Source organism: Fukomys damarensis, unplaced genomic scaffold, assembly GCF_012274545.1.
Source record: "Fukomys damarensis isolate Sample0158 unplaced genomic scaffold, DMR_v1.0_HiC HiC_scaffold_35, whole genome shotgun sequence".
Taxonomy (NCBI): Eukaryota; Metazoa; Chordata; class Mammalia; order Rodentia; family Bathyergidae; genus Fukomys; species Fukomys damarensis.
In genome coordinates, this window is record NW_022900947.1 from 591,932 (window position 1) to 604,358 (window position 12,427).

The 12,427-nt window shown below is 43.0% G+C and overlaps 2 protein-coding genes across 4 annotated transcripts in view; both read right to left on the reverse strand.

Annotated features, from left to right (window-relative positions):
- Rnf212 (ring finger protein 212) overlaps positions 1-2,229 on the reverse strand; it is a 32,072-nt gene extending 29,843 nt beyond the window's left edge. The window contains exon 1 of one of the 3 annotated variants that reach the window (XM_010641671.1): positions 2,076-2,229. Coding sequence is in view for 1 of the 3 variants with exons in the window: in XM_010641669.2 (XP_010639971.1) it covers positions 1,632-1,740 (109 nt within the window). In the remaining 2 variants the exon portion in view is untranslated. Of the gene's footprint in view, positions 1-1,631; positions 1,836-2,075 lie in introns of those variants that run through there. The other 2 variants (XM_010641670.2, XM_010641669.2) reach the window with 2 other exon arrangements.
- Positions 2,230-3,554: 1,325 nt separating this feature from the next.
- LOC104874584 (transmembrane emp24 domain-containing protein 11) overlaps positions 3,555-12,427 on the reverse strand; it is a 24,659-nt gene continuing 15,786 nt past the window's right edge. The window contains exons 2-5 of the mRNA XM_010641668.1: positions 11,375-11,475; positions 5,619-5,744; positions 4,729-4,875; positions 3,555-3,704 (exon numbers count right to left, since the gene is read on the reverse strand). Of these exons, the coding sequence (XP_010639970.1) occupies positions 3,555-3,704; positions 4,729-4,875; positions 5,619-5,744; positions 11,375-11,475 (524 nt within the window). The remainder of the gene's footprint in view (positions 3,705-4,728; positions 4,876-5,618; positions 5,745-11,374; positions 11,476-12,427) is intronic.

A 12,427-nucleotide genomic window follows, 5' to 3' on the forward strand; every position in this document is an offset into this window, starting at 1 on the left:
AAAAATAAATCTATCCCAGATATTCATTGCAATTAGATCTTATAATGATATCTTACTTTAAAAGTTTTGACTATATTTAATATGAAAATAGCCACTCCAACTCCACCCAAATGATGAGTTTTTCTCTGCCCCTCTCAGTCTCTCCTCTATACCACACAAGGGTATCACACATCAGGACATACCATTCCTTCATGCAGTTAGTGCCTAGTTACCTGAGCTCCTGGTACCTGTGACCAGCCCTAGGCCTGAGCACTGGTTGCTATGCCCCACTTTCTAGCATCCAGCAATGTACTGCCCAATCTCCAGGTCTTTCCCACAGATCCAGAGGGATTCCAGCCCTACATCACCATCTTTCTCTGCATGGATTTTAATCATTATCTGGAGTCTCAGCTCCAGTGGCTCACCTGTTCCAACCTGCTCTCCACACAGAGATCCAGAGCTCCATATCAGCACCTCTGCTGCCTCCCTAGGCCTCTACAGCATCTAACATCATTAGGAAACACAGAACTCTTTCCTACATTCAGCTCCTTTCCTGAGGCCTGCCACTTCCTCATACCTGTGAGCTCTTCACTAGCCAGCTCGGAGCCCACAGTTTCCACGTCCTTCTCCTTTCCAGGTAGTATATCTGCCCCAAACCTGTTTTTTCCTTCTGCTGTCCAGTGCAGCCAAGAACTGGGGCAAACCCACTTGAGAGGTGGAGTCACAAATGAGTGGATTCCACACAGCTGCATCTGCAGCACTGCTAGAAGAACCTTCTGCTCTGTTCAGGGCTCCCCCCACCCTGTCCCTGTGGTGATGTTCAAATGTAAAAAAAAAAAAAACACCCAAAAGCCCCCTGCTCATGATGTACCTCAACTCCCCACCTTCTCCAGACCTAAGAGCCAGATAACCCCCTGATTCACTCGGCCTTATTTCTATTTGGGAGAGTAGCTGCCTCTGAGTTGTGCTCACCTCAGATCCACAGCACCTCAAAGAGTGTGGTGGCCTGGTATGGAAAACATGGTCCTCTTCTAATGGCCTCCAGAATGGCCTCCTCCCTTCTCCTCTTAAAATACATTCAAGTCACCAGATCCTCCCCTTCTATCTCTCTTTCACTATGGACTCTGGAGAAAGGAAATTCCTTTTATGCACCATCACAGCCAGAAGCCCTGCAGTGAAAGATTACAGAGCTGACTCATAAAAATCTAAGCATTATGCTTGGGGAGAAGGATCAAGAGATTTCTACAGAGGAAGTCATTTGCAGCTCACTGTCAAAGTGGTTGATAGCTGACAAATAGTGCTTCTAAGACAACTAGAACAAATATTTCAATAAAAGGCTGTGAGAGGGCTCCAATAAGCAATCAGCAAATAGCCAATAAAGGTAAGAAAAGCCAGACCACTAATGAGGGGATAACAGGTGCTCCCAAGTCAAAGCTAAGAACGTCAAAAAATGGGCACACATTCTCTGGGGGAAGTCTGATTCACTTTAATGGGCACACCCCCAGTTTAGCAATCCCATCCCTCGGAATGAACTTCAAGGTGAAAAAGTCAGTAAGTGAACAATGGCAGTTGTCCTTTAATAGAGAATCAAATAACAAAAGCCCAAAAGGCCGACCTCCACTGAGAGTTCCCACCCCCGCGCCTGCCCTGACCTTTGCAGAGGCAGGCGTCACAGTACACATGCCCACAGCTGGTCAGGCTAAAGGACGACTTCCTGTGGGGTGGTTGGAAACAGCGGTTGCAGAACACCCAGCTGGCCATACCGGGAGCGTCCGCCAGGACACAGAGGCCGAACTCGCGTCAGGCAGCTCGGCGCCTGCTCACTACGGATTTTTGCGCCTGCGCGCTACGGTTTTAGCGCCTGCGCACTGAGGCATCCCGCCAAAACTAGGCGGCGTGAACCGCCAATGGTGCGAGGTGAAGCAGTTTGCGCCTGCGCATATTGACAGCTGCGTCTGCGCATTGAGGCATCCCGTCAAAACCCGCAGATGAAAAAAAGGAGCTCAACGTCTCTGCGCACAGGCGGAGATAAGACTGCAAGAGCAGGCACCCGTGGGAGGACCTGGCACCTGACATCCTGCCCCATCCGTCCTCACCTTCGCCCAAGGAACAGCTGTCATGTCAGGCTCAGGTGGGGCCTGAGTGGGTGGGCCTCCATCCCCAGAGGGAGATGGGTGGTGAGTGGCGGACAGAGGATCTGCGCGAGTCGGAGTCGTGGCAGAGCTGGGAGGGCTGGGACTGGGAGGGGCGAGGCAGGGTCCCTGCGGCCCCACAGTGCACGTGGGAAAAGGCTTGGCCTCTGGCAGTTTGCTTCCTTAGCACAGATAACATGTCGGGAGGACTTGACATCTGCAACTTCCATTAAGGTTATAATTATTAAAGAATTAAAAGTTAAAAGGCTGGGAATGAAACTCGTGTTAGAGAGCTTGCCCAGCACGTGCGTGGCCTTGGGTTGGATCCCAACTTCCTGCACATCCACATGCAGGCGCGCGCGCGCCCACACACACACACACACACACACACACACACACACACAGAGTTGCTTTCTAAATACTATTTTCTATTTACAAAAACTTTGTTTCCATATTTTCATTTTCTCATATTTTTTCTTTTCCCTTATTTCCTTTCCCCTACCCTTCCCACTTCCTCTATAAGGAAGGGTGGTAGGGGTGAAGGGAGGGCAGGGGTAGGGGGAAAAAAGGAGAACCAAGACCTGTCATGTAAAGGTACAAGATCCCAATGATGAATGTAACTGTACTGTATACCTTAAAAGTACCAATAAACTCAATGATAAAATAAAATAAAATAAATACTATTTATTCTCCTCACAAGATGCCAGACCCCCTCCATGGCACCAGAGAGTAGAGGTACCTTCTTCCAGGGAATTAGGTTCACCTTAGTGGACGCCTTCCTTAGTGCATGCACTGGCTCCCTGCAGAGCTGTGGCTGTGACCTCCTGAGGCCACTGCACCCTTGAAACATAGCAGGTCCAAACTAGACTGTGATGTAAGTGAAACCTATAGCCCCAGTCTCCAAGACACGAAAAATGAATGTTAAAATATCTCTTGAGGAACTTTATATTGAGTATATTTTAAAATGACTATATTTTGATGTATCGAGTTAAATATGTGCCACTTGGGTTAATTTTTTTACCTTTCTTTAAAATCTTTTTTAATGTAGTGATGAGAGAATTTAAAATTTCATATATAGCTCATATTTTATTTCTGTTGCACAGTGCTGATTTATGTCAGGTTTGAAATATGATAATTGCTTGTTTTTTCAAATTCAGAACCTACATTTTTTTGTTTGCTTTGAGACAGGGTCTTGCTGTTCAGGGTGGCCTTGAACTCACAGCAGTCCTTCTGCCTCAGCCTCCTGAGTGCTGGGATAACAAGTGTGCCCACCACACCCAGCCCAGAAACTGCATTGTTGATGTAACATTTTACCAATGTTGCAACTCTATAACATTAATTTCAACCTCTGATATTTCAAAATCATGAAAGTGATACACATTTGTGCATGTATTTTGGTTTATTCAAACATTATGCAAATTATTTGTTTCTATTGATAATAGTCTAAACAAGTTTTTTAGCTATAAAGAAATCTTTAAGGTACTTTATTTGGAAAATTCCAACTGAAATAAAGATTAATGTTTGTGCTAAAGCCCACCATAAAACATTGCTGTTTGTATCTTCACTGGTCATTCGAAAGTTTTCTTCTCGGTCCTATGTAGAAGAGAAACAGATGGGTTTAGTTGCTTACAGTACTAAAAGTGCAATTTTTTTGTGGTAGTAGAGATAAACTTCTGAGCTTTGAGCTGTAGGCCAACACTTTACCACTGAGTGACATCCCCGCCCTTTAAAAACTTTTTTATCTTGTGATATGGTCTTGCTAAATTGCCAAGGCTATCCTCAAACTTTCCATCCTCCTGCCTCTGCCTCTGGAGTAGCTGAGATTATAGATGTGCACCACCTGGCTTAATGTGTGATTCTGGGAGTAAGGTTGCTATATATGTTCAGAATACTTAATATTACCAAATTAGTGTCTTTTTCCAAAGTGTAGTCTCAGCCAAAAGCAGTGCTTTAGCTAAGTATGAAAGAGTAGAAAGCAATCTGATAGATCACCTTTATATTTCCGTGTAAATGTCAGTAATTTGATCTGTTACTTTATACACATTATTTGCAACCATCAAGCAAAGTAGCATTACCTACCCAGCAGTGATAGATTTTCATCAGTTGAGTCCCTTATCCTGGGCACTATGTCAAGAACTTACTTGCCTTATCTAATTATCATTCTTGTAATTACCTTATTTTCCAGATAAGGAAATTGAGGCTTAAAAATGACACAAAATTAGCGAGTGGTACAGCACATTCGAGCCCACATCTGACCAGTGTCCACTGAACACAATGATTCAACAAAATTATGATCTAAAAAGTGGGCACAGTTGAGCCTCTCCAAACATATGGAGGTGTTTAGAGACATTCATTTGTTCACCCTTTGCCGCTGGCTGCCTTGCTCAGTATGGGGGATAAAGAGGTGAATGGGCTGCAGTTCTCTTCCCTGGAGGAGCCCTGGTCCAGCAGACAGGAGAGAAAGATTTCTCCCTCCCTACACTTTGCACAGCCTCTCAGTTCTAGCCTGAAAAGACCCAGGGACAGGCAGTTTATTCTTTCCTTAGTCTAGAGGCTTTGTGTTTAGAAATGTGTTCCTGGCAGGAAGAGATGAAATACATTGAATAGGCAGACTGACCCTTTGATAGTTTTGTTCTTTGAGTATTTGCTCAATTTGCTCAATTAGATGTTCAAGCTTGAAGGTAACTTCATTAACTTTGTCCTTTGCCTGAGCAATTGTTACATCAAGGTCATGTTCTCCAACTCGAATATCTAAGTGGATACGCTGTACAAACAGTAGAGAGGAAGAAATGGCATATTTTAAACAGTTCCACACTTCTGCCTTGCTGTCTCGCTCTTTATGTCCTTCCAGTTTCCTCCCTCTCCTTTCCCTTCTTACCCCTTTTCATAAGTAGGACATCACTTTGTCTTTGTGCTCCCTTTTATTTTCCCTCTTGGACTACTCTATTATCTATTCAATTCTGTAGTCTTTCTTTTAATAATAATGCAGGGAGTGGTAACCTATTGACCTGAAAGTATATGTATACCTTTTCTAAAATCAAATTTACTAGTAGGCAGATGCCTTTGGTACTGAGAAAATTTGATTTATGTGTTCAGGGAACTTTCTTCATATATAACTGAATTTCTTGTGCTAAAGTACAAATTCTCTTCATCTGTTCTCAAAACACTTAGAAAACAGCCAACCACCATCTATTGTGTAAGTGTTTTGTTAGAATTCCATTATTAATTCACTCTCAGCCTTCACTTGTTTTCAAGCCTGAATAATCACAGCTCTTTTAACCTTCCCTCATAGCTCTTATGTTTCAAACCCTTTAATCAACCTCGTGGCTCTCCTTTGAATGCGTTCCAAGCTCCCCAGCTCCCTCTTTGGTTGCTGCATTGAGGACTGGGCCCAGGACATCAGTAAATTTCTAGCCAGTCTGTGTGTAATGGTTCTGCATACCAATGTCATGCTTGAATAATGTGATGCTGTGTTCATCAGCAAGAACAGAGGAGGTATATACTCACCAGCCGACTCCCACCAAATGACATAAGCCTTGTAGAATTAGACTCTAAGCAAATGATGTGTTCTCCAGGCGAATGTGAAGTAAAATAGAATGTCCCTTGCGAGTCAAATAGCTTTGAGAATAGTACCTAGGATTGAGGATTTCCATAGTTTAAGCTTGTTATTCTTTATACTCTTTAAAAACTCTTCCCCATATAAATCTGTTAAAATTATGCAGTTCCCAAAGAAGAAGTTAAATGGCTAATAAACATGAAATATATTCAGCATTTAAGCAATAAAAAAATTCAAACAAGTAAGACATCTCTCGTTTACTGTCAGATTGGTAAAGATTTAATAGTATTCAGGGGTATCAGGGTACAGTGGTATATTCCTGTAAACCCAGCCACTAGGGAGGCTGAAGCAGGAGGACTGCAAGTTTGAGGCCAGCCTGGTCAGCTTAGTGAGAACCTATCTCAAAATAAAAAATTTAAAGAAGGGCACACACCCTTAATCCTAGCATTGCACCATGAATCAGTCACACACTCTAGATTCAGCCAGCTCTGAAAAAGCCCCACCTATGACCACACGAGGCTTTGGAGGGACATCTAAACCCAAACCATAACATAGGGATTAGAAGGAAATTTAAAATACTGAAAATATATTACAAAAGAATAAAGATCTAAAGTTAATGATCCAAGTTACCACCTTAGGAAACTAGAAAAAGAAGAGAAAAATAAATGCAAAGTAAGCAGCAGAAAAATAAAAATTAGGGCAGAAATCAATGAGATTATATATTGATCAGCTTTCCAGTTGCTAGGACCAAGTACCCAACACTTTCAACTTAAAGGAGGAGAGTAATTTGGTCAAGATTTCAAAAGGTTCAGTCCATGGTCAGGTGGCTCCAGTGCAGACACATCAGGGTGAAATGGCATGTGGAGCAAAAGTACTCACTTCATGCTGTCTGGAAAGCAGAGCAGGGAACAGTGCCAGGGAGGAAGGGGACAGGGACCAGATACAGTATCCAAGGTCACTCTTCCATGACAACCGGATGCACCCGAGGTGTGCTTTACGAATCCCTGAGGCAAGCAATCAAGTTGACAATCTAGTTTAACTGTCACAGATTACAAACTGGAGTACAGAGAAATTAAACTAAAAACTAGTTTTTAGAAAAGATCAATAAAACCAGTAGGCCTCTAGCTAAAATCAGGGAAAAAAGGACATAAATTCCTAATATCAGGAACTACAGAGAGGACCTCTTTATAGATCCCATAGATATTTCAAGATAAGGAGTGCTGTGAACAAGTCTTCACCCACTGATTTGACAACATAGATGAAATGGGGGCCAACTTCTTGAAAGACTCGGTCTGCTAAAATTTGTACAAAGTTTAAAGAATCAAAGAGATTGAACTAAAAATGAATAAACTTCTGAAACAAAGCACCAGACACAGATGGATTCACTAGTGAACTCTGTGAGACATCTAAGGGAGAAGTTATTCCAGTTCTCTACTGTTTTTTAGAATCAGAATACTTTTTTTTTTTTTAAAGACTCACTATGTTGCCCAGGCTGGTCTCAAATTCCTGGGCTCAAGGGATCCTCCCACCTCAGACTGTTCAGTCCTGGGACTACAGGGGTATACCACTAAAGTGACAAGCTGATTTTAGTATTTATATGCAGAGGCAAAAGACTCACAAAAGTAACACAATGTTGAGGGACAGGGACTGGATGAAAGGATTGACTTCCCAACTTTAAGACTTACTGTAAAGCTACAATAATCACAGCACTCTGGTATTAATAAATGAATAGACAAAGGGATTATTGGGACAGAAACAGAACCACATAAACATAGTTAACTGATCTTTGACAAACAAAAACAATGCAACGGAGAAAAGATAGTCTTTTCAAAACACGGTACTGGAACAGCTGAACATCCTTACAAAAACAAATCAACCTGGACATGAACCATATGTCTGTCACAAGGATTAAGTCAAAATAGATTAAGTCAAAATAAATGAAAAATGTAGAACAATAAAACTAAAAATTAACAGGAGAAATTCTAGAGGGCCTTGTATTTAGTCATGATTTGTTAGGTATAACACCAAAGGTATGACCCAAGAAAGACTGATATGGTAGACTCAAAACGGGAAGAGCTAGAGGGCAAACATTTGTGGAAGCCGTATCTAATTAAGGATTCTGATCTGAAATACGCAAGGAGTTCTTAAAATTCAACAATGAAGAAACAACCTAATTTAAAAATGGGCAAGTAGCTAGACAGTCACCAAAGAAGACTTAGAGGTGGAAAATAAGCATATGAAAAGATGTTCAACACCATACGTCATTAGGGAAATGTAGATGGAAACAACAAGATAACACTCTACACCTGTTAGAGGGCCAAGATGAAAAACATTGAAAATATCAAATGCTGGCAAGGATGTGGAGCAGTATGAGCTCTGATTCATTGCTGGTAAGAATGTAGCATGGTGCAGTCACTAGGGGAGGTGGATGGCATTTTAGAATTTTACTTATTTATTTATTTTTTGGTATCGGGGATTGAACTCAGGACCTTGTGCTTGTGAGGCAGGTGGGAGAATCACTGAGCTAAATCCCTGGCCCACATTAAAACTAAACACTCTTGCCATATGATCCAGCAGTCACACTCCTTGGTATTTGCCCAAATAATATGAAAACATAGGTCCACGGTGAAACCTACATACAGATGTTTATAGCACCTTTATTCGTAATTACCCACATTTGGAAGCAGCCAAATGTCCTCTTATTGGTGAGTATGTGGAACATCCTGAGAATAGGATGTTATTCAGCACTAAAAAGAAACGAGCTCTCCAGCCATGAAAAGACCCGGAGGAACATAAAAACAAATATTAAGTGAGAGATACTGAAAAGACTGCAAAAGCGCCTAGAAAGGATACACACTGATTCCGAATGTATGACAGTGTGGACATCTAAAAAAGGAAAAACTATGGAGGCAATAAAAAGATCAGTGGTTGCCAGTGATTGAAAAGAGGAAAGGATGAGTAGGTGCAGCACAGAGCATCTTTGCTGTGTGACACCGCAGCAGTGGGTACGTATCATGGCACATGGTGTAAACCCATGAACTGTACAATGCCCAATGCAGTGTCATCCATGGACTTTGAGTGACAGTGACGTGTCAGTACGGATTCGTCTGTGGTAACAAACGGCCACTGATGGAGCTTCCGCGTGCGTCAGGACGGGGGACTTTCTCAACCTAAAACTGCCCTAAAAGACAAAGTCTTAAGTCATCTTGAAAAGAGATATATATGACATATATAGAGAGAGAAAGTATTTTTTTAAAATATCTTTTCAGTTTTTATTTGAAGAAAATAAAGAATCTTGTCATGTAGTTAATTCCTTTTAATAGGCCATAGAAAGAGAAAATTTGTCAAATAAGGCTACAGCCAAGGGTCAGGTTTTATGATTTATTTCCTTTTTTATATGAATAGCAAAGAACTCTTCCCTAAAGAAAGATTCAGTGATAGTCATTACCAAGTGAATTGCACTTCCAAGACGTTTGTGTTCAAGCACTGCATAGGCTCGTTCCAGTGAATATTCAATTCAGCAAACGTTTCTGAAGGCTTATTAGCTTGGTGTATTGGAAAAGAGCACATCTGAGTTTAAATCTCAGAACTGCCATTTCTGGACAGTACGCCATTTTATAAGTCACCCAGAGCCAGAGTTCCATATACCAGAACATTGAGATGGAAAGGGGCATAGAAATGGAGAGGTCTGTGTGGCTTGCAGCTGTTGTTACATCGGCCCCACCCCAGCCAGGTAACCCCTTGGGTTGTTGGTCACATACCACATGCAGGTGTGACAGGGCCAGTGATGGAGTAACCGTTGGCCCAAGCAGAAACAGTGCATGTGGGTCCCTGGGAAGACTTAGATGGGGCTGTTGGGGTGTAATCGGTGTTGAAATGAAAGCTATTCCTGTCACCTCACTCCAAGTGGAGAAAGCTTTCTTGGGGCTAAAGGCTGTGGCCAAGAATTTTGTCTCTCCTAAAGCAGGAAGGCACTTAGGGTATATCAATCCCATAACAGGTGTGCTGAATGTTTGCGGAATGAACAAAAGTACTTCTCCCTTCTAAAAGAAGGTGCTGTTTCAGGCAGCTGTGAGTTTATTTAATTACCTAAGAGACATGGCGTTACTTTGTTGTCCAGGTTGGTTTTGGACTAAAAGTGGGTTCAAGTTATCCTGCCTTAGTCTCCTGCTACAGGTACATGTCACTGCTCCTGGCCCAGTAATTTTTTTTCAGGGCTGGTGATTGAACCCCGGTCCGTTGCACTGAGCTACATCCCCAGCCATTCTTATTTTGAGATAGGGTCTTGCTAAGCTGCCCAAGTGGGGGCTTGGGCTTGGGATTCTCCTGTCTCAGCCTCCCAGAGTGCTGGTGTTATAGTTGTGCCACCACACCTGGCAGAAATTGCATATTTTATTTTATTTATTATTTAAAACATTTTTTTTGGTACTGGGGATAGAACTTGGGTCCTTGCACCTGCAAGGTAGGCAGTGGAACCACTGAGCTAAATCCCCAGCCCAGCTGTATATTTTACAGAACGAGTCTCTGTCTTTTAAAAACAATGACCATTCTATCCCCAGTAACAAAAAACAAAAACAAAAAACAATGACTGAGGTTTTAATCTAACAGTTTTTAGCCCAGCTAAAATTTTAATGCTAGATTTAATAAGCTTTGGAGACATTTTCAGATTGGCCATTAAAGATTATTGGGAAAGAAGAGAGAGTCGGATTTGGTATAGCAAGAAGCACAGGCAATGGGAGAGCGGGAAGGAGAATGTAGCTGCCTTGACGGGTGACTGAAACTTACGGAAGTCCCAGTGCTCGCGAGCGCAAGGTCCCAAGTATGATCCCTGGAACCGAAACACAAAGCAAACAAAAGTGGTCCCAGTGGAGTGTGCAGAGAGAAGAGCCTTAAAACAGAAGAGTCCCGTGTCCCGCAGTCCAGTGGACGGGAGCCCTCTGCGGCGCACAGCTCCCAGGCCCACGTGAGTAGGGCTGTCACAAGGTCTAGTCTGAGGCTGGCCGACCAGTCGCTCAGTGTTCATGAAAGTAGGACTTTGCCCTGTCTGCATCAAGTGCCCTCTCCTGCCCAGTGAGATGCCTGTCCCGCTCTGCAAGGCTTCAGTCCACCACCCTCCTCCTACCCTCTGCACATTTCCAGGACAGCTGAGTGCAAGCCGATGGACTCGACGATCCAAACAGCACAGTTCCAGAGTGGAGGTCTCCGTCACGTCCACCGTACAGATGAGAGCACTGTGGGCCAGCGCAATCAGAGAACCTGTCCAGGACTGTGACTTTGGCGGCTCCGAGACCCACATTCTTCCACATGACCAGGCTAACTTTTCTACTGCACTGACCTCAGTGAGAAAGAAGTCTGTATGGCCAGATGGACCCAGAGGCTGCTGATTATTTGAGAAAGGCTCTGCCAGAATGGAAGGAGAAGGGTGGGCATCTGGCCCTTTATGTTAGCGAGACCTGTGCAAAGTTGGCAAGCCTCCGGAGGACCGGTATGTGGCCCTGCTTTTAATTCCTCTTAAACCTTACACGCTGACATCATCTTTGTTCCTCACTGAGGCTACGGACTCTTCCAGGGCAGGCATTCCTACATCTGCGTGTGCCATGCCTGTATCCTTGTTAATTAGTGCTTCTATAGAACTTCTAAACGTGGGGGTGGGGACGGGCTGTTAGGGTATGGAAAGCTGAGTAATACAATATAGAAGATTGTTTACCTCTTCATTGTAAGATGTAATAGTCACAAACATTCCCAAACCAGGAGCAGCTTCGAGGAAATCATGTCTGTCTATGTCCCACTGCTGTATCTTGAAAGTCCCTATTTCAAAAATATAATGTTTATTTTAAAATGTGGAAAACAGTAATAGGCAATTGCAGCTAACTTACATAAATTTTATCTTTCTCAATTTGTTTACATCACTAAATACAGTTAGTTTGAATAGATTTCGCTGCTATTAGATTTCCGGAAAAGCAGGGTACTGGACTATGGAGGACAACTGGAGGTCTGGTCTAGTTCTGAGTCTTGCCGACTGGGTGACTTGATATACTCCTGCACTGCACAGCCTTGGTTCCCTAGTAATAAAAGTACCTCAGCGTGCTGAGGACTGATACATAGGAAAGATTTCCACCTATAATGTAAACTCCACGTAGGCCAGGATTGAGACAAATGCTTCCTGGACTCTTCCAACCTCCCCTGGTAGTCTTCCTGCCTTGACTGTCTTGCTTCCATACACTTCCAGCAGAATTCCTTCCAGACTCACAGGTACAGTTGTGTTGGACTTTTTGTTTGATCGCCTCCAGAGACTCCTGAGGCGCCACACTGACGGCCCTCAGTAAGAGGTAGCTACCATAGAGCTTGACTCTGTTTTACCATACCTTGACAGGTATGGTGAGAAGGGAAAATAGCAACATGTGCTGAGTCTTTTGTTCCAGGTACCATACTGAGTGTCTAATATGGATTGTCTCATTTAATTCATTAAAATGTTTTCGAGGAAAGCATCCATTTATTCACCCAGTAATTTGACAAATATATAATGTCCACCTTCCACAGAACACTTCTGTGCTGAGGACAGAGATGACAAAATAGGCAATGTCCTTTAGTTCCATGGGGCCTTCATATAGACAGATACAGAAAATAAGGAAACATATATATAATATGAAAGGTGTTAAATGCACTAAGAAAAAGCAAGTCCCTGGGAGGGGAAGTCAGACAAGGCTCCTTGACCTCTGGGGAAAGACCTGGGGAATGGAAGAGTGAAATATATATATAT